Below are 21920 nucleotides of genomic sequence, written 5' to 3' on the forward strand. Positions count from 1 at the left end.
GGCCTTCATTACTAACATCATATACAGACATAAATCCACCTCATCTGTATTAACGCTGGTATGAAAAGATCTGCTTCCATGGTTTTCCCCACGTGTTGTCAACATGAATGGAAGTCCAAAAACACGAGTGGGCCAGACTAGGATGGAGAGAATTACAGGGAAATACATTCCAAAACCTTAATCTCTGCTGCATGACTTGTGACTGCTGGATATTTTTCCCAGTAACTGCAAAGACAGTGTTATGATGAGAACTACATGAAAGGAAGAAACCTGCACTGTGCAGTGACGAGAGGCTGTGCTAGAGATAGATAGATCTCACCACATGGACTTTTTGTAGGATAATACAAGGCCAAGGGAGTGACTGGCCTGCCTGCAGTCCAGTTTTTTTTTTTTACTTGTTTATGATTATCATACAGAATTACTATAAGATAAACTTTAAGAATTTAAGGAGGAGTCTTTTTGAAGAAACACTTTTTTTTAGTTAGTGGGGTTGTTAAAGTTATTGCCCTGTTCACTGAAACAGTGTTTATTTGTTTGTTTTCCTCCTAGAGCCTTTACCATCATTTGACCGCTCGCTTTCTCACGTTGAAAACCTTAGACAGGATGCATGTCTGGCCTCCCAGAATGCACCTGAAAGCAATGCAGTGAGCAGCAACAGTCAAGACTCTTTAGTAGAATTAAATGGTTCAGAAGTCAGACAGAACAATGGCGTTGCTTTGCGGGGAATCCTCAAGCAGTGGTCCACTTCCAGCTCCATGGATACTTCAGCCTCCGATCTGGACCTGGATTCTCCCACTGAGATGTGGATAGACAAGAAGCAGGTGAGGTTCAACTCCATGGTCAGGCAGAGCACGGTGGAGAGACAGAATGGCAGAGAGCTCGGAGATCACAGTTTGCTGGACAACAATGCCAACGCTCCCCCTGAGATGGAAAATAACCATCTGAATAACTGTGACCTTGAGAACGGTGGCAGCGCTGCTACTGGCACGAGAAATACAATACCCAGCCAGAGTGGAGTGGGTTCACAGGAAGAGGATGGTGGCTGCCAAAACAAAGCCAGACTGGTACAGCGAGAGGATGGATCAAACAATGGTCACGGTGGTAAGGCTCATAACAGCAGTGAGTTCAAATCAACACCAAATCACCATTTGACGTTACTTCAATTAGAATGTTAATGTAAACCATTACAATATTACTAACATGCTTGTGTATTCTGCCTTTGCATGTACTCATACGCACACTATATTCATTATTGCATGTACTTTTGACTGATGCATGTACACCATGAAAAATACATGTGTAGAAGAAAATAAGGAAGAATCAGTTTGACAAATTTTCTGATGTTAATGTTATCTTAGGATGTCTCACTGAGTTTTTCTACATTGGTTTTCAAACACTAGTTTTACATCCCTGGATACATTACAAAGAACGTTTGTGTCTGAATTGTTGATGACTAAAAAATGCAAAAAGTAGAATTTATTTTCTGTGGAACATTCTGTCTAGATTTTTGTGAGATATAGCAATAAGGAAAAATAGCTAATGCTAATTGCTGTGTAGCTATGCAAACTAAGTTTTTTATGTATATAAAACAGTCTCCTCTGTAGCAGTATATACAGATGTGAAAGACTTTTAGACACTTATGTATCACAAGTGTGACTGAACCACATCATTTTGCACATTTTCTACTTTCAAAATAACACACCATGTTGCAAATAATATTTCTTTAATTCCATGCCTAAACTGTAGCAGCAGTATTGAAAGTTTCATTGACATTAGTGATCCAACAGCTGGTTACTGTCTTTGCAGATGTCTCTGAGCCCTCTCATTTGGAGCTCCTCAGCCCTGCAGGTTCTACACTGACTGCTGAGCATGAGCCAGGTAAGCTTATCCAGCTGAAGACAGAGTCTGACAAAGACTGTTCCTCTCAAGCTAACACCACAGACGAGCCCGTTGGACTTGACGATGGTGTTGAGGTTGGCTCAGAAGTAAGGCCGCCCACTGTGATCAGCTTGGACAGTTTATCCCTTCACGCCCTTTCACCGAGGCTGAGAAAGAAGCTGTTTGGGATTTTCAGAAGACAGAAAGAGAAAAAGCCAACTGTACAGAAAGAAGAGGAGAAACAGAAGAAACCTGGTCAAACTCAGATTTCCAACTCAGATGCTGCCGATACAAATGCAGCCAAACCTGCCACTGTCCAACATGAAGCTAATTATCATGAGAAGGCTGAGGTCAGAATGTTACCGCTCACAGCCCTCCAGAAAACTACATTTATAGAAGCAATGGAGGCTGGTGCTCAACAGGAAGTCACAGAAGACGAATCCCAAGAGGAAGCCAAGCAAGAAGACATCTCCAAGAAAGGGAGAGAAGTTCCTCAGGGCCTTCAGACAAACATCACTTCAGTTGATAACAAAACAACCATAACCACAACCCTGTCTTCACAGACTGTATGTGATTCTTCATCAAAAGATGGAGATACGTACAGAGCTAACCCAGTCCTCATATATGAAGAGGCAGACGACCTCCTCACAGTGCTGGAGTCAAAGGAAACTATAATCACACATGTATCTTCCTCTGTACCTGTTAGTGACCAAGAGCATCAGGATGCAGCTTCATCCTCTATTCTTCAACAGTCTTGTTCCAGTCCGTCAGAGGATCGACCAGCAAACATCAGTGAACTGAAACATTTCTGGGAATCTGAAAATTCTAGCTCCAGAATACCCACTGTGAGAAAAAAGGAAACCTCAAGTACCTTATCTCCTGGAAAGAAAGCAATTTCTTCACGGTCTGATGTAAAAACATCCTGCGATAATAGGAAGATGGTGGACAAGTCTGCGGTGTCTACATCCATGAGAGTGTCAGGGAAAGGTTTTGTCACTCAAAGTCCGAAAAGATCGCGGAGTACTTCTAGTCCTGTGAGCAGAATCAAGGCAGAAAAAGTGTCCAAAGCCAAATCCCCGAGCCCCAGTAAATTCAGAGTGCCTAAATTAAAAGACCAGGATGATGAAGTCCGAAAAAGCCCATCTAAGACCTGCCACCCAAGGGTTTTACCTCGAGAATCTTCCAGTCCAAAGCCATCCAAGCTGGAGGGTTCTCCTTTAAAAACGTTTCCAATTGACATTGACCCTCAGCAACAGGTGAGGTCAACACCAACGATGGAAGGACAGGGAAGAAGCCCCACGCATGGAGCAAAGCAAACCAAAACAAAGTGCAGTCCAGACTTCACCCCACATCCCCCACATCTACATCCAGAGGTCAGAGGTCACCACTTTCATAATGTGAAAAAGTTGCAAAGTAATGCAAGTCCATCCAGTTCACCAAAACCTAAAGCAGCTTCAGTGAAGAAAGCAGGGAGCCTGACATCTCTTGCCAGATCTTTCATCACTCAGGATTATCAGCACTTCCTTGGCCCGCAGGAGACGGCTTTTGCCCCTGCTTTTCACCAAGAGAAATTTGAATCACACAGACTGCAGAATGATGTCAGAGACTGTGTGGAAAACCTGAGCGACAGCCCAACCATGAGTAATCAACCCAGACGCACAACTTCCTGGGTTGCTCATAAGAACGATGGAAACTCCAGCCAGGAAACCACAACCAGAACCTGGTTGCTGTCTTGGGCAAGTTCAGGCAGTGAGATTTTGATTTCTCCCTCCCTTTGTCATCAAGAAAATAACAAAAACACAGAGATGTCTTCGTCGTTGATGATTTTCTTCACAAAAATCATCGAAAACTAACAAACTAACATCACCCTGTGTCTGATTTATCGTTCATCTGGACTGACCAAATCGTGATTTAAAAAAATCGTCATATCTGCATGTTGTTGTGTTTGTTGACTGACCAATGTTTTTGTGTTTCCTCTCCAGCAGATAAAAATCATTTAAAAACAAACGTAAAAATCAGTAGAAAACAAAAATGTTGCTGATGTTTTAACTGACGAGTGGAGCAGATATATTTTTTCAGAAGTATCAGTATATTAAAGCTGAACTTTAATGATTAGCATTCAAATTATTTCTGTTTGTTTACAGTTCTTTCATTACATGTGTGATTTGTGTTTTTATCTTAATGATAAGCGACCAGCTTACAGTCAAATCTGATTTTAAGTCAAAGTTCCACAGCTAACTGTTTTCTATTTGTGGCAGGTCACGATGACAGTCCAACCTCCATAGTGTCTGCCTTGAGACGACTGTCTTCAAGAATGTCTACATCCAAAAGCCTTGAGGACCTCTCCTCACAACAAAGTAATAGTACAGCTTCACAGTTCAGATCCTGGGGTTCAGGCTTAGCCCTGCAGAAAATATACAATATTTCAATAATGTTAATGTTTAATTATAACGTAAAAACTATGTCATAATTTTATTTATGCAACTGTTGATGCTGTTTTATATGTCCTTAGGTGAAGAGAGTAGAAGACAGGACTCAAGAGGACAAATTAATTTGAGTGTGGATGATGGTAAAAATATTATTTATTTTTTAACATTTCTTTAAATTATGGACTAAAACCTCTTTAACTGCACTGATGTTTTATTACAGATAAAAGTCAGTTAAATAGTCCTCTTATCAACATTAAGAGTAACATTTTCTGGCCCCTACCTATGCTATATTAACTATCAACATGCAGTAAGCAGTTCAGAAGATTCAGTTTTACAGTCATGTTGGACAGTAACAGTCGTGTCTTTCTCCAGTTTCTTCCCTTTCACCATCAGCCTCCTTCTCCAAGCAGCTGAAAACCAGTGTGTCAGTGCCTGTGCTCCAGGATGAGGTAAACCTCCATGACTGTGTAAACTGACTTTGTGATATCTGCTGTTCAATCTATTACGTCAGGTGATACATTTTTTACACTGCGGTCACTAATGCATTCAGGGTGCTCGTGTTTGTAGTGTGATGTAATTATGCTTTCGTGCACTTGATCAGGTGGACAGCGACAGCCCCTCTGAGACGACCATTGAATGTAGGAGAAACACAGGGAGCTCCACATCAAACATCAGTCTGTCCTCAGGAATGGCATCCATGTCGTCTGTACGTACACATGTGGTTTTCTACCTCATTTGGTGTATGTTGAGGATTAAAATGACATGTACAGTACATGTTTAGGTAATTTGTTAGTAGTACAAGAAAGTAAGGTAAATATATATATGTATATATATATATATGTATATATATATATATATATATATGTATATATATATAGTGAGCTCAGACATGGGAGAAAGGTCAAAGAAACAAACATAGGAGGGGGAAGTGAAGGAGAAAATGGTCATGGTAATAATGAGTTAGACTATGTGCTTTGGCGACCCCTTAAGAAAGGAGTGAACTATGTGTCGAGAAAACATTCAATAGGAATTGCAAGGTCTGTCCAATATTTAATTTCTATTCAGTTGTTATGCTGAATGTTATCGTTTTCACATCAAACATCAAAATGCCCGATATCCTGGGCTACATGCATTGTAAATCAGTATTAAGGCTTAAGGCAAAGTAACGTAAATATAATTGAATTGTGGTTAAAGCATTTCTTAATGTTTGTGGTTGTTATTGATCACTGATTTGATCCAAATATGGAAAATGAGCATGACAATGAAATTTGTTAAAAGCAGAGAAAAAAAAAAAGATTATAATATAATATCAGGTGAGCGGCAGCATGAGCAGCATCTACCCGACAGACTACGGTGACATCGAGGTCCAAGGAAACATCCAGTTTGCTATGAGCTACATCCAGAAACTGGGAGAATTTCACATCTTCGTGGTGCACTGCCAGGACCTGGCCGTGGGCGACACCAAGAAGAGTCGCACCGATCCGTGAGTGAATACATTACATATCAACACTTTTGTGATAAACTTTTGCCTTTATATTGTCAATGTCATCAAATACTTAATACTTAATACTTAATACTTCAGTCCATTAAAATATGTACCCTGTCTGTTTTATAGGTATGTGAAATGCTATCTGCTGCCTGAAAAAACAGATCTAGGAAAGAAAAAAACCACAGTTAAAAAGAAAACTTTTAATCCTGAATACAATGAAGTTCTCCGGGTAAGGATTTTGTTTTGAAATTCATCTCCCTTCCTATATTTAACGACATTCACCAACTTTGGAATTTCCCTCTCTTTTCACAGTTTAAAGTCAACAAGGAGGTGTTAAAAACACAAAATTTAAACGTCTCTGTTTGGCACAACGACACATTTGGACGGAACAGTTTTCTGGGTGAGGTGGAGCTGGATCTGTCAGAGTGGGACTTCAACAACACCCGTATTAATGAATACATGTTAAAATCCAGGGTAAGGCTGTCTTTTCTACAGCAAAAGATTGTCATGACATTTACTCACCTCCTCTCCTTACTGTTCAGGTGTCAGCACTAACCCCAGCGGGGTCTCCTTCACGTCTGAGGAACAGCAGAGGACGTATGCGAGTGGCCTTGAGATTTCTGCCACAGACGTCACACAGTGAGCTGAAAAATCTATATTCTCTGTCAGTTTTCTGCTCTATATTTCACTGATTGGGGTTTGACTGCTCCCACAGGTAAGAGTATCACTAGAACAGAGACCGGAGAAGTGCAGATCTGGGTGAAAGACTGCAAGGATCTCCCCGCAGCCAGAGGAGTGGTTATCAACGCCTTTGTTAAATGGTAAAAACATTTGCACGCTATCTGGCCGTGTCTCAAAAGATTCTTGTCAATAAAGGAAATAAATAAAGAATATATGTTGAATTAAATAATATTCAGAAAAAAGTGCATATCAATCAAAAATAAAATCTATGACAATAATGAGTCATGTTACGACACACTCTTAAAATCTACTTTGACTATTGAAGTCCTAACAACGTCCCAATCTGCGTCTCCCCTGCTCGTATGCAGCACTGTTCTGCCTGACACCAGCAAGAAAAGCCGGCAGAAGACACGCGTGGTGAAGAGGACGGCGAACCCTATGTTCAACCACACCATGGTGTACGACGGTTTTCGGTCAGAGGACCTCAGAGAGGCCTGTGTGGAGATCACAGTGTGGGATCATGACCGACTGAACAGTCAATTCATAGGCGGTCTGCGCCTTGGCCTGGGGACAGGTGAGACTCAGTTTTACCTACTGTCCAATATGTCTTCACCTGAGGGTAAAACGAATATAATTATACTAATGAAACAGATTTTAACAAAAGATACAATTACTATGTGTATTCTCACTGTCAGTCAACAATTTCCTACTAAAAACTAAAACTACAATAAACAATAAACGTTATTGTGTAAACCTCTCACTTCCTCCACCGCAGTCCACAAGGTTTTCTAAGGGTAGCATATTTATGCAAAACATATTCTTAAGGCATGAAACTCTGATAATTCAGATTCTTTTATCTTTTTTTAAGGTCTGTTTAAGAATTGTTTTTTTCTGCGCCTGAATGAAATCCATGTGTTCAGGTATAGATTACGGCGTGGCTGAGGCTAAGATTCCAATCCTGTTGTTCAAAAAACCTGCTATCTGCTTATTATTATTTCACATACTGTATATTGTTCCCAAGCAAATGTTTGTCCTCATGCAGCAGCCCTCGGCCCTTGTTTTTCTCAGCCTTGATTTATGTTTCAATGAATAAGAAAATAACTCTGGTGTGTTTGTCTGTGCAGGGAAGAGTTATGGGTTGAATGCGATCTGGATGGACTCGACAGCAGCTGAAGCTAATTTATGGCAGAGGATGTTAGAGTCTGATGGTGAATGGGTGGAGGATCTCTTGCCCCTGAGGATGTTTGGGATTGCAAAGTGCATATGAAAGTAGGAACAGACAGAGGAAGGAGAGGAAACTGAAAGTGGCCAAGAAGATGGGAGCTATATCTGGAATGGAATAGAAGCAGCAACTGTAAATAAGCCCCATGTAACTGTGTACGACTGATGGTTACTGTATAAGTTTGTATAATCCAAACTGCCTAGTAAAATTTAAACTATAATTTTTTTATGTTTCATGATTGACAAGAGATAAAGCAGATGACACAATTCAAGACGTAGACAGGCAACTAGTTTTGATTCCAACATATATTTTAATTTGAGCATTTGTAATGTGTACATAATTCTATCATAAAATGCAAATAATATTCCTAGCACTTGTCAATAAATAAATAATACATACATGTTAAAGCCTATGGTAGTAATTTTTAACTTTAAATCCTTTTTGTGTTCATTTAACCTCCAATTTATACATTTCCCCTCAAAGATGACCTTACTGTTCTTCAGCCTTGGTTTATGATGATGTTTTAAAGGGGTAGGTCAGTTATTTTGTGATTTCATTGTATGATGTAGCAGTACACGGTCAGCATTTCATGTACAGCTGACTGTGCTCTGTGACGTGGAGAAGCAGCAGGAACATGCAGGTGCACACTCAGTGGAAACATGGCTGCCCGCAGAGAGAGAGAGAGAGAGAAAAAGAAATTAAATCCTCTTCCTTTCCTCTACCTATAAGGTGTGACATAAACATAAAAATGTTATGCCTATAATTTAAGAAAACTAAACAAACATCGTGTGACCAAGTTCCTGACTGTCTGCTCACCTTTTATTACAAAAAGCGAGATCTTCTGTAAACTGAGAGGTTCTGTCATCGTAACCTGACAGGCATTACAGTTAATGTTCATTTTACAGTTAAACTGTAAAAAAATAAAAATAAATAAAAGACTGTACGTCATTCACTTAGCTTCTAATCCACTGCTGCTTCCGTTGGTGCGATAAAAATATGACTTTGTACTTTTGTGTCAACAGCAATTTATAGGTGGACCTTCTGTTGTTGTTTTCACAGAGCCACTGCCAACTTATACAATCTGTTTCTCAGCATGGGGCAGCAAACAATAGTGTCAGCTGTAAACAAGAACACTGTCATGACCTCGTACGACCTTATTCTTAAAACACAAACTTGGAGAGATTAGATAAAATGTAGGTTGGACACGTGACTTTTTAAATTACAGTAGATTTACCGTCAGATGTTTGTACGGATTACACATTTTTGATCAGACACAGACTACAATGTTGTGCCTTTTAATTTAGCCCCGCAGTAATTTTACTGCATCGCAGCAATTATTTGATGTTGTGTTAATTGACAGAGACTGTGTTTTTCATTTAAGCTTAAATTTCCAAGTGACAAGGATCTATTTGTAATTCAACAGTTACTAAGGTGATAATCAATATTAACTTTAAATTCACGTTTTTTATTTGTATGTTTATATGTGTTATTCTTTTTGTGAGATGTTGTGGTTTTGTGACTGGGTTTACGTGAAATAGTAACAATGACAAAAGCTGCATTTCTACCAGCTATTTGTTTTGAAATTACATTTGCAAACACCAGGAGAAATTATGTTGTTTGTCCTTTCAGTATTTGTAATTTTACTTGTTTGTCTATCAGCAGTACTAACAACATAAAACATCACATATGACATAGACATTTGTTATTCTTAATTCTTAAATATTAATAATTCTGCAATTTTTTAAAAGTTGCCTCAATGGTACGTGATTATGATTTTTAATTTTTGTATTACCACTTTACATTCAATGCTGCAGAGTTTCATGTCTCACCTTTACACAGGTCTGAAGCTTTCCCATTGGTTACTTTGCCCGGATGCGACAAAAAATCCCACACTCCGATTGGCTGATGCTGCTTGTCAATCGACGCAGTAACCAGCTAACCAGTTCACAGCCTCTGCGTTGCTAAGGTAAGTTCAACAGCTGCGTCAAGTTTGCTGTGTTTGGCACCGAGGTCAGACGTTTAGACCCCTTCAATTTATAAGCATCAATTTTGATATGGGACGCGTAGAAATAGAGAATAGATTTAATGTCTTTGCTTTTGCAGTTATAGGTAAAGGCAACAAAAAGTAGTAAAAATAACTGTGCAGTGAGAGGTTCAAAACGACGAGGAAAGTCAGTTGTCTTATTTTGAAAGACCTTAACGGAAGAGGTTCCGTTTGCTGCGGTAAGCTTGTTGGCGCCGCTTCAAACTGTTGGTGAGGCGGCTGTCAGTTAGTATGGCTAACGCTACGGCACAGCACCTGGAGAAACTATGAGGAGATGTGGCTGCTCCAAGGACGGCGCTCGTCTGTCAGGAGACTTTATTCTACATGCACTTGCACCAGTTTGTGGAATATGATGAAAATACATGGAGTCATTGAGAGCCATACGTTGACTGCCACAGTTGGCAGGCAGGTATTCTCTGCTACAGCCAGGCAGGAGGCGTCGCACTGGAGGGAGAGCATAATTTCACTTGGCACCAGCAGTGGTTGCTGATGTAGCATGGATGCTAGCTGACTAATGAACTATTGAAGACTATTGTATTTTTTAATCTGTGCTTTAAAGATTAAAATGGCCAGGCAGTGTAAAAAGGCCTTTGTTTTCATTGCATGATTTGTCATTTACCGCCTGCCCCCCACCTCTCTCTCTCTCTCTCTCTCTCTCTCTCTCTCTCTCTCTCTCTCTCTCTCTCTTCTCTCTCTCTCTTTCACACACATTCCTCCATCACTCCCAACTTCCACTCAGTAAGTCTGACGTGACTGTGACGTTTTCTTGGGTTCTTTTTTTTGTAGTAAATACAAAAAAGCCACACACTTAACATCTGTTTTATATGAAAAAAAAAACAGTGTGTTGAAAACTTTAGAAACACACTGCAAGGGGATGAAGACCAGCTCCTCAGACACAGGTTCGACCCAGCAGTGGCACATCACCCCAGCTGCAGGGCTCTGTGGACCAGGGAGGGAGTGCCGACACCTGGGCTAAACACTCAGACTGTCTCTGAACACACACAGGACCGGAAGAAGGGAAGAAAGACTCGGTGTGTGTCCAGCCGTGTTGGACCAGCACTGAGTCAGTCATGACAAGGCACTTCTGTGGTCTGACATCTCTTCAGCCAGTGGATGTGTTCGTGAAGTGGACCCAGACCTTATATGCATTTACTGTTCAAACGGAGCTTCCCTTCTTTACATGCAGGAGTACAGAAGACTTTATCTGAGGCATCTGTGGATAATAGTTGCTTCTTTGCACTGGAAAACATAATACACCAACATCTGGACACAAATCCTGTACAGTATCCTTCATGGCTTGTTGAGTCATTTATACACTGGACTTCTCGAAATGATCTTCTGCTCTTATATTTTTCAAAGATTTTTTTTTTTATCATGGACTGAAGGCTGAACTGTAGCAATAACCGGAGTCAGACGCACACTGAGTCAGCCATGCCTATCAGAAAAAAAGGTGAGTTGCTATAAGTTTCCAGCAGTGATTTGGAAAAAGTTCTATAGTTCTATGTGCAAAAATATTTTGGTTAGTTGGAGAAGTTGATAGAGCAATGTAAAGTTAAAGGAAAATATGTGTTATTTGATTTTTGTAAACCCTAAACTTCCTATCCTGCAGGGATAGCATTTGTAATACTCTGATTCATTGGTTTTGAATCCTGGTAATCCTATTTGATGTAGATGTAATCCTGAATCTACATCAAATCATCTTTTCACATGAATATGTAACATAATTAGAGGTACCCACAAGGAAGTACCACTATATAAACAGAATGCATCTCAGGCATGGAGATTTTAGGGGCTAGTTTAGGTTCGTTCAGCTCTATTCTTCTGCGGAGCTGTACATGTCCAACAATTGTTTAATTGTTTAACAACATCAACCAGAAATGTTTTAAAATATCAGACAAAGTACAAAACACAAATTACAGTTAATTACAGTAGTCATGTTGGCTAGGTTAAGCTAATTATGCTACAACAATTTTTGTAGCAGTGAATACAAGTATTTCCACCCAGAAATGCAATGGAAAAACCAGACAAGCAATTCAGACAGAAGGCTGGGGTCCTGCCAATGTAAACAGTAGAGTTTACTGTTTGGGTTTTATAGTACATGACTCTTCGTTTACAGGAAATTCCTTCAAACTTTATTTAGAAATATGTACAGATCAGACATTGAAAACCAAGGATAATATTTTTTTAAAAGGGTTATGAGGAAAAATCTGTGTGAACTCACGAAAGAACCACAATAGACCATTAGGTGCACAACAACCACAGAATCTGACCACATTCTGATAGTAACTGTTCAAAAGAGAACACAAATGTTGATGTTCTCATCTGTGCTTGTAAAGCAGGCCTTAAAGAAGGAATTAACTCATCATAATTGGACATTTAAAAACTTTGAACAAAATCTAGATTGCTGGTCAAATAAAAACAATCTTTGAGATGTCTGATCAAAATTTAATACGATACATTCAATTATTTGCATTAGTTTTATTTGCTTGTTGCTCTGTAACCAGTGTAGTGGTCACAAATAGGGTAGCCTCAGACCAACAACCTTCTATGTAACAATTATGATACATTACATTATAGCCAAAGCATTCAGTCAGGGCCTGTGTGCTGTTTGTATGCTGGGATGGACTGGTAACACTCACGATAACTTGGCTAGGATTATTTTTTTATTTTTTTGTAGAAGAACTAAAGTAAAGTTCTGGGTATTATTTCCCTGTGGTTGACAGACACAGCTCGAGCTTTGGGACTTTTAGAGGAGTACTGCGTTAAACTGAAAAATCCAGAGGAGCAGCAGCTGAAAACTGCCATTCAGAGAGTGATGGACATTTTCAAAAGCAACCTGTTTGAAGCCCTTCTGGGTAAGTAGTGACCAATAACTCATCTTCAGCAAGTGGTGATTAACTTTCTACATGCTTGATTCATATGGACTAAAATAACATTTTGGTTTCATAAAACATTAACCCCTGTCAACTGAGGGTTTTCTGTGGAGATATACAAATTCCTAATATATTGGGGAATGTAAATTAAGTAACTAATTTACCCCATACTGTATATTAATGTGCCCACATACAGTCAGTTTTATTGTCTAAAGTTTATTTTAACATTCATAGTGTACTGTTACATGTATCTAAAACTCAAACACTTCTCTTCAGTTTTCTGTAGGCAATAGATTTGTGTGTGTGTCTCTCTAGTATGTACTGTAGATGCAGTACTGTTAATGCACTGTGTCCAACCACTCAGCAGCAATTGTCTGTCCATCTGAGACCAGGACATGTTTCACCCTGCTCATAAAGTGCAATGTTACAGGTCAGAAGTAGAGTGCACTGGCAGACAGTGGTTGAGCCGTGTCCAGGCGTGTGGGCTGACCTCATGATCTGCATGATGCTAAGAGCTCCAACCATTTCCTCTATGTGCATTTAGAATAGAAAAAAAACCAACCCAAACCATGCAGTGGAGCAAGACATGAATTCAGCTGATTCATCAAATTTGTATATTTCATATTTGTTAGGTCAAACGGAGACTGTTTTCCTTAAGTCCCTGTTTGTGTGACATAACCTGTGTTTTGTAATATTTTTAATTTAATATATAGTTCTACTTTTTTAGCTACCACATTATACAATAATCTGTCACTTAATCTCCATGTCCTGTTCTGGTATTTGAAGGGGATATAGTCCAGCTCAAGGTCACTTGATACACAGCCACACCATTGTGTTGACCAACCGTTTCGCAACATTTAGTTAATGTTTGGATTATGTTGAAATATCTAATCTTTCAGTACATTTGAATGCTTATGTAATATTTCCTAGCAGATGTGTCCAAGGAATCTTGCACTGTGATGGCGTGCAGAATTTGATTTCACAACCTGTCATCACAAACTAATACTGACCAAAGATTGATGCTTTTATTAAACTTGTGTCGTTCAGAGAGCTCCGGCTATGATGAACAGCAGTCACGTGACTTTGCTGTGGGGAGACTTTTCTTTGCTATTTATTCGTTTCATCACCAGAAACGGTTCACCGCTTCACTCAGCAGTGATGGGGACAATAGGTCTGTAGAATTCACAACAAACTCTAGAATTGAATAAATACCTCCTGAAATAGATGTAATCATCTTACAAAGCATTAGGTGCTGTCTAATCTGTCCATTGCCATGGCTTCCCCAGCTAAACCCCACCACTGCAGAGTGGATCTACATGTGGATTACCCCATTCATCATCCCCGCTACTCCTGACTTACTGATCTGCTCCTGACTCAATCCTTCTGATTCACATGACTGATAGTCAACAATATTTGTGACACTGTGAAGACGGTTGTCGGTTATATTTAATGTCCAGTATCCCTTGACTAACTTGACAAACATATATTGCAAAAAAACACTGTGTTATCTGTTCTGACTAAATTTACAGTAAATGTTGCTGAGTGTCATATTTTATGTCCTGACTAATGTTCTGGTTCTGTAGACGGAGAGAGTTCCTGTCTCTGTTTAGATGCTCAAATATCATTCATACAAATGAAGTGAATGTCGATATTGAATGTCAGAGCATTTAAAGCTGGTGTTGGCAATATTAGTGGCAATACAAATCACTACTTCCATATGAGGATTTTAACACAATATAATGGAAGTTTGTAGACAGAGCTGAATTTATGCCTCTACTCCTCACTCTGTTCGCAGCTTTTGAGAAACTTGTCCCACAGTCGATGTTTGGAATTGACCAATCACGAAGCAGCTCAGACACAGTGGAGGCTGCACAGCTGTGTAGCAGTTTGTTGACCTCATTTCACAGTCTATTGTGATGTGTTTAGCACTATGAATCCTCTTTTCTCTTCTTTTTAATAACCGAGAATTCTGTTTTTATTTTTGTGTTAACGTGTGTGTGTTCTGGGGGTTTTGAACGGATATTCTTTACACAATAAGAGGTTTTGCCTTCTATTGTTGACGGGTATTACTTCTACAGTTGTGATTGTTATATTGTGTAAAGATTGGTGTATTCTAGGCTAAAACAACATATAACAATAACATCAACAATAAACATCATTTAGCTGTGCATTTATCTGAGTGAACGGGCTCAGGCAGATTTTCTCAGGTTCCTGATTGTCCGACTGTCTCCTAATATGCTCTACAAAGATGTTGAAGTCATTCATTATTTATGTCCACAAGGCTGCCCTGTCCCTTTAATAAGACATGTGTCTGTGCTCTGTTCCCTTAGACAGTCACCCCTAGGAGGCTTCATCTTTTCTAATCTACTCTCAGAGTTAATTGAATCTTTCCCAGACAGAATGATAATACTACAGGGAATTAACATCAGACTGCAGAATCTGGTTGTGAAGGAACACAGCATTCAGCAAGGCTACTATCTGTTCTCAGTATATCCATTTAAATTTATTTATTCATTTAAAACTTTTTCATGATTATCAACCATCCATTCTGAGGTCTTGCACTGTGTTTTAAATAGTCTTGGTTGTGTTCCAGTTGCACTCTATCTGCGTATGAAAATACAGCCTCAAACATTAAATATTAAAGATGCTAAATCTTACAATGAAAAATTCTATTTTAGTATCATTTCAGAACATAATGCAACATTTTAATATTTTATTTGGCCACACAAAAATAGAAGTGGTTTGGCTATCTTCGTATAATAATAAAATGTCTTGATATACTGTAAATTACCTACAATTTCCTTTCTGTTCTGCTCTTTTCTATTCTATTTTATTTATATTCCTATATATATCTTAAAAAATGTCTCTGGAATTCTTATGTTATGTAATGTTAGATCTCCAGCAGAGGGAGCCAGACCACCGATGTTATTTTATATTTTGTGCGTCTTTACTGCGCCTCCTACTGCTTCTAAAAATAATAAAAGAAAGGTTTAAAAAAAACTTCACAAGTATGATCAAATATCTGTAATTTTAGTTGAACCTTCAGCTGAATGTTTTGGCGTGTGTTACTCACTATTGTGCTTCAGATGTACTTCATAATCACCACCGCAGTAACAGCTAATAAAAACCTAAGAACTACTGTATATTGAAAGTCACTACACCCACACTGGTGAGGTCATTTAGACGTGTAAACATTCATCTGACCCCTTAACAGTGAACTTCGCTTTAGCCCTGTATTATGGTTGACCTCCCAGGAAACTGCAGTAACCACACACTCACACAACACCCATATGTTACAGTGTCAGACTGCCGCTCAAGGCTGTGAGTAGGCATGGAATGAATATGATGCTGTGGGTTGTGGTTCATTCGCTGTGGATTGATTTGATGGTTAGTTTTAACAACCAAACAACTTGAAAACTTTAATGGTTCTAAATAGTGACATCAACCATCTTCTGCTGTACATTTGACAAAACACTCTGGACCACAGCAGGTCTGGGAAAGCACACCCATGATTAATCACAGGGTAGCTGTAACTTGATTACTATTTATACTGAGTAACTGAGACTAATTTGCAATACTAAATATGACTTTTGTATAGTGCCAGAGTTAGATGTACTGTATATGTCTCACACCTGTATTTATTTGTGACCAATCCAATGATGGAAAAAATATGCAAAACTATAACTAAAAAATTATTTCAAAATGGGAATTTTACTCATAATTTTGCCTCATGATAGCGACTTGTTGAATGCAACAAGACTGGCATTGAAAACATTGGTGAAGCCCTCAACAATATTAATCTACTGTCCTTCGCAATCCATTTGGCCATTATGTCAGTCGGCTGGTCAGTCGTAGAACATGCTGGGTGCTGAGATGTTTTCTTAAGCTCATGGTGCTTTGGTGAAATGAAAACCTTTCCCCACAATGTGTATAAATGACAACATATGTATTGGCTGTGTATTGGAGCAACAATAGGTGGACTATGACATTTTCTCTGCAACCTTATTTTTTCTTTTACTTTTAAAAACGGCCTTGATGCGTTTTCACCCAGTTGATTTGACTGTGTTACTGACAATTGTATTCCAGAGGATATATATAAGAACCAGAGGAGTGGGCATGTGGTGGCAATAGTTATTACCTTGTGTCTGCTGGGAGATAGAAGGATTAGCTGGCACCTTAGTAAGTGTGGAGGAGGACTAACTCTGGGGAGGAGACACAGCTGCAATAATCACTCCCCTGTGCAGCGCAACTATACAGCAGCCATCACTGTGATCCCCGGCCCACTCCACCCACCCATTACGTAAGCATGAAAAAAGTAGATCAACGTTGTGTCGCCATGATTGTGTATCCGCTGGTTGCATAAGTGGGAATTTGCCCTCATAAAATAAATGTATGAGAAAAGTTGCCTTTGGACTGCACTGTGTGTGTCACAGAAGATGCAGATTCCCCCAGATTTACTGCACTGTTTCCAAGGAAACCCAAAAGGGTGAGAGGAGCATGCGAGAGTTATAAGGAGAGACGTGACGAGAGAAATCACATTACCTCCACACAACAACAGCAACAGCAGGAACGTGTGCAATATTTAATGTTAGATAAGACGCCAGAAATGTAACATAATAACAGTCGGATTTCAGTATAGAGCACTAAACCTCTTTGACAGACTAGAACAGCTGACATTTCTGATGTTCACAGTTGTGTTTAATTCAAATTCTAACCCCAAAACAAAAATGGTGATAAATACACAAAAATAATACACAGTCTTTCTTCGGCAGAGTCACAAATTCAGGGACATCCCTCCTCTTAGCCTCCCTTTGGTTTTAAAACAGTGGCTCGGTGTTTGTCACTGAGTCTCCATGTGTGTTTACATTAGGGTCTAGTGTTGTTCTAGAGGTGTGACTGCAAACTCAAATTGGTGCATTTGTTTACAGAGTGTAAATTTGCAGGGATGGGAATCAGCATCTCTAAGTCCTAGACCAGGATTGTGATGAAGAGGGAACAGAGTTTGAAAGTAAGTTTTGCTCCGGTCCAAATGATGATAAGAGTAGGTTCGCTACTCTGGCATTCTAGTAAAGATAATGATAATACCTGTAGATTACACTGATATTTCTACTTTTATATGCCTTGGGGTTTTTTTTTTTTTTGTATGTTGAGAATAGACGAGTGGTGATGTCACACTGTTGTTTCTGACATGGAAATGTATCAAAGTGATGTGATTTTGCTGCAGATCATCTTCAGTGGAATGTAGAATTTTATCAGGGTTGATAATCACACCAATAAGGATAAACTGGAGCACTTAAGGTGGAAGACAATTTTATCCATGCATCCTCGGCCAGCATGATCAAATATATACACTAATACTTCCAGAATTATTTTCACACGATAGCTTTGTGCCTTAAAATACCTCCACAGCTGTCTCTGGGAAAGCGGATGAACTCAAAATAGAGGGACCATTTAGTACAGGGCCAGTGAAGGATATAATGTAGACCATCTCTGTCTAGAAGTGAGAAGAGTTGGGTTCATTAAGGGAAGAGTTGGGAAAGACTGCTGTCTAAACTAAAGCACATTATCTGAGCGAGCGAGCTGAATCAGACATCAGCTAAGCAGGGTGTCAGGTCATTGTCTGCACGGAAGGAAACAGGCAGCGTCAGTGTCCGAGGATTAGGCGAGCTGTTGGCTCTCCTGCAGGAATCTGGTGCTCACGCAGTTCAGTGTTTGACAGGACTGCAGCGCTGCAACATGAGCGGAGAGAGCAGGGCGGTTTCACTGCAGTGGCCGTTACTCTGGGCAACTTTTCACCACATATTTGTTGAATTTAAAGTTTCTCGTTTTCAAAGATACTGAAAACTGTTATTGTTTTTACAATGAGTAGGAGGTAAGCCCTGATAATTGTTGTCTTTTAGTTGGCGGTGCTGTAGCTTTTCTGTTAGTTTGTCCATTAATGAACTGACCTTCAAAAAAACAACAAAATAAAATTGTTTTTTGTGTTACATCATTGTCATGTTTTTTTTTGTTCTGATACTTTACCGAGGAAAACTAATAACCAATGCTTTTCTACCATGTGGTCCTACACACACACACACACACACACACACACCATGCTTCACACTAGCAGTTTAACAGCTTCTGAGGATTTGCATAAATTTGGCAGTGTTTTTTGTAACCTTAAAAAGCAGTTTTCTTTTAAATTGCAACAACATACAGCTGTTTTTCTTATCTGTTTTTCAGCATATAGAGAGTCGCTTTTTATTATTACCACCGAGTCACAAAATGTTTGTTTGTTTAGGACAGAATCCACTTTAATAGAGAAAGTTTAAAATAAACAACATGAGTAAGTGTGAAGAAAAGATAGTTCTATATTAATGTAGTATTTTTTTTTTTTTCACAGATATTCGGGAGTTCTATGAGGCAACGCTGCTGAACACACAGAAAAGTTGTGAACAAAAACTGGAGGAGGCCAACCACATGGTGGACCAGTGGGAGAGGAGTGTTTCTAATCAGAACTCTGACCCGTCACACTCACCCTGTCCTATGGAGGAGGTGAGTCAACCCAGCAACACCTCACACTTACCTGCAGTGACTCAGTGTCCGTGCGTGACCGCAGCCTTTGGAAGACATTTTTAAAAGAACAAGTGTGGAAGGTCAATGGTTAAACACACCACTTTGATGATTCATTTTTAAAATTAATGCCTGTGTTGATTTAGGTTGTTGCAGCCCATCAAGTAAAATCCTCCGTTCACATTTTTGTAAGACCACGTCCATCACCAAAGGTCACCCTTTTGAAATGTTGAGAGCACCATATCTGAGAGAAAACAGTGAATTATTTTTGTTTTTCTACATTATTTTTGATGTGTGTTGTATGTCCAACACACGTTATGCCATTAATCCAATTCTTATGACTTAACACATTCACACACAAGACATACCTTCCCTTCAATATAAGAAAAATACAATCTAAAAAAGACTTACATGTGTAATATATAGTTCAAGCAATCCAAAAGTGTAGCAAAGTCAAAAACCCTGAACCCTGATGTTATGACAGCCTGTTTTAGAGCACTCTTCCACCTTGTGTTGTTTGTGTCCATGTGGAGGAGAGTCAACAACACAGCAAATATTTTCTAGTTGTGCTTAGGGTTTTTTACGCTTGGTTAGCAGTGGCTTTGTGGCTGATGCTTTTAGTGCCTAATAAACCACAAAGACTTTTGTGGCGAAATCAATGTTAATGACTGCGTGTCTTGCTGTACCATCTGAAACCTTTTCCTCTACTTGAGTGCATGACACAACCAATTATTCCACCTGTTGAGATCATCGTCTCAAACTAAGATTCCAGAAAAACACAGTTTTCTACACATTAAATAAATGAAAAAAGTCTAATTGATTAATGGAGTTTATTTAAAGGAAAGTTGATTTAACACCACATTGTGTATAATAAGATATAATTAAAAAAATAAAATAAATATAATGTTTTTGTACTGCAACCAATTGAATACAATTTGTAAATTATTGGTAACATATTTTTAAAATTATTTAAAGATTTTAATTTTACAATATGAATGTCATCTGTGCTGTGCAACACTGCCCCCATGTTTTCCACAGTTACTGTTCAGTTTCTTGATTTGGAGTTTCCATATGGAAGCGCTCTGAAAATCCGTACAAGCACTGTGCTGTTGTTGAGCTTAAATTAGGCTTCCTTTGTACCAAGGTATAAACTTGACGATAGCACACAGGTCTCCGTCAGTGATGTGTGCACAGAAATGTTGTCACTCTGTCACATAAAATAAGTGCATACTTTATACACAGTAATCATGACTTGAGTGGAATGTGTGGGACGAGATGGCACCTGGAAATTAGAGGTGGGTCGTGCGTCAGCCCACACTGCTGCATCAGGCACGTCTACAGATTACATTGTTTGGACTTGCTAATTAAATTCGGCAGGCAGCACAAAGCATTAAGAATTGTGAGGCAGAAAGAAGGGAAGTCTGAGTCGTCCCTATTCTGACTGACATCAGGGTTGTCGGCTGAAACAATAACTGTTTCTCAAGTTCTGCAAAACTTTTGTAGTGTGTATCTTTGACCACATTGGCCTCAGAAAAACTTGTTTTAATCAATGTTTTATTCTTTTAAATCAGGTCGATGCTTATTTTTTATACTGTGCTGTATTATTTTGAAGCAGAAAGGGAAACCTGTTTAAACTAATCAGGACAAAGGGTAGGAGGAGAGTAAGTTGATGGAACTCACCTGTGAAGGAAAGGAGGAGGAAAAATGTCAGACAAAAGAGAAACAGATTGGCTAGCTTAGCTTGTCCACGCAATTGAAGAAAACAGTTTGTAGAAGCAGTTCTTTGTAAAATAGCAGATCTAATTTGATGGGCTTGGAGTCGGTCAAAAACAACTGTTTGGATTAAACATACACAGACAGATGAGTGACATTTTTGCTTCTTTTTATTTTTGTTTTCTACTTTTTTCCCCCATTACCTAAGGCTTAAACCTGAACTAATAATCACTAGGGACAGTCGTAGCTTAGTGGTTAAGGAAGTGGACTTGGGTCTGGAAGTCTTCAGGCTCAAGTCCACAATCTGTCAAGTTACCACTGAGGTGCTCTGAGCATGGCACCGTCCCCACACACTGCTCCCAGGGCACCTAAAGCTGCCCACTGTTCACTTTGGTGATGGGTTAAAAGCAGAGCTCACATTTGGTTGTCTGCTGTGCTGTGTCACAATGACAGGTAGTTCACTTTCCTTCCTTATTTAAAATAATGAATATTACTTAATGATTTGTTTCTCTATTTATTAAATATTAAATTCAAAGAGGAAGCTGTTTTGTTTATTTGAAAGTACAGAAATATAGTGAATGATATTTGATTTTTGATAATAGAATGATCAATTAATGAATTTGATAACTGCCTGAGATTTGTGGCAAAGAACCAATATATATATATATATATATATATATATGTTCCATTATAGAAATGGCTTATTTGATGTATTGCAGGCTGCTATTTTGAATATTTATTTGATCACTTGTTATTTGTGCCAAAAAATGCAGTTTAAAGTTTAAAGTTCAGGAAATCACAGGACATTTGGAATTAATCACAAGACCAAGGTTTGAACTTTCTGTAACACGAAAAAATAAACAGTTGTGTTTAACATAGGACAGGTAAAAACCACTAAGTTTTTAATTTCATTTAATTTTTTTTACTCACCAAAACAACTGAATAACTTTGTAATTGAAGCACTGCTCTGGTTATGGCACACGTTCACTGTCACCGTCTTTGCTGTTTAAAATAGCAGTGCAGAGCAACAGCAGGA

At 39.0% G+C, this 21920-nt stretch overlaps 2 protein-coding genes across 10 annotated transcripts in view; both read left to right on the forward strand.

The window, feature by feature from the left end:
- The window catches only part of sytl2a (synaptotagmin-like 2a), a 14916-nt gene extending 6349 nt beyond the window's left edge, over window positions 1-8567 (forward strand). For 2 of the 7 annotated variants that reach the window (XM_008332597.3, XM_017042023.2), the window contains exons 7-19: window positions 550-1119; window positions 1807-3627; window positions 4137-4235; window positions 4391-4447; window positions 4680-4756; window positions 4909-5013; window positions 5621-5790; window positions 5923-6025; window positions 6109-6270; window positions 6339-6435; window positions 6512-6617; window positions 6846-7051; window positions 7602-8567. In XM_008332597.3, coding sequence (XP_008330819.2) covers window positions 550-1119; window positions 1807-3627; window positions 4137-4235; window positions 4391-4447; window positions 4680-4756; window positions 4909-5013; window positions 5621-5790; window positions 5923-6025; window positions 6109-6270; window positions 6339-6435; window positions 6512-6617; window positions 6846-7051; window positions 7602-7744 — 3716 coding nt within the window. In that variant the 3' untranslated portion in view covers window positions 7745-8567. Of the gene's footprint in view, window positions 1-549; window positions 1120-1230; window positions 3628-4136; window positions 4236-4390; window positions 4448-4679; window positions 4757-4807; window positions 4819-4908; window positions 5014-5620; window positions 5791-5922; window positions 6026-6108; window positions 6271-6338; window positions 6436-6511; window positions 6618-6845; window positions 7052-7601 lie in introns of those variants that run through there. The other 5 variants (XM_008332598.3, XM_008332599.3, XM_025065928.1 and 2 more) reach the window with 5 other exon arrangements.
- Window positions 8568-10411: 1844 nt separating this feature from the next.
- The window catches only part of dlg2 (discs, large homolog 2 (Drosophila)), a 106907-nt gene continuing 95398 nt past the window's right edge, over window positions 10412-21920 (forward strand). Inside the window, exons 1-3 of one of the 3 annotated variants that reach the window (XM_025065564.1) lie at window positions 10412-11193; window positions 12467-12598; window positions 19002-19153. In XM_025065564.1, coding sequence (XP_024921332.1) covers window positions 11175-11193; window positions 12467-12598; window positions 19002-19153 — 303 coding nt within the window. In that variant the 5' untranslated portion in view covers window positions 10412-11174. The remainder of the gene's footprint in view (window positions 11194-12466; window positions 12599-19001; window positions 19154-21920) is intronic. The other 2 variants (XM_025065565.1, XM_017041901.2) reach the window with 2 other exon arrangements.

The sequence above is a fragment of the Cynoglossus semilaevis genome, chromosome 19 (assembly GCF_000523025.1).
Source record: "Cynoglossus semilaevis isolate Cse_v1.0 chromosome 19, Cse_v1.0, whole genome shotgun sequence".
NCBI classification, from domain to species: domain Eukaryota; kingdom Metazoa; phylum Chordata; class Actinopteri; order Pleuronectiformes; family Cynoglossidae; genus Cynoglossus; species Cynoglossus semilaevis.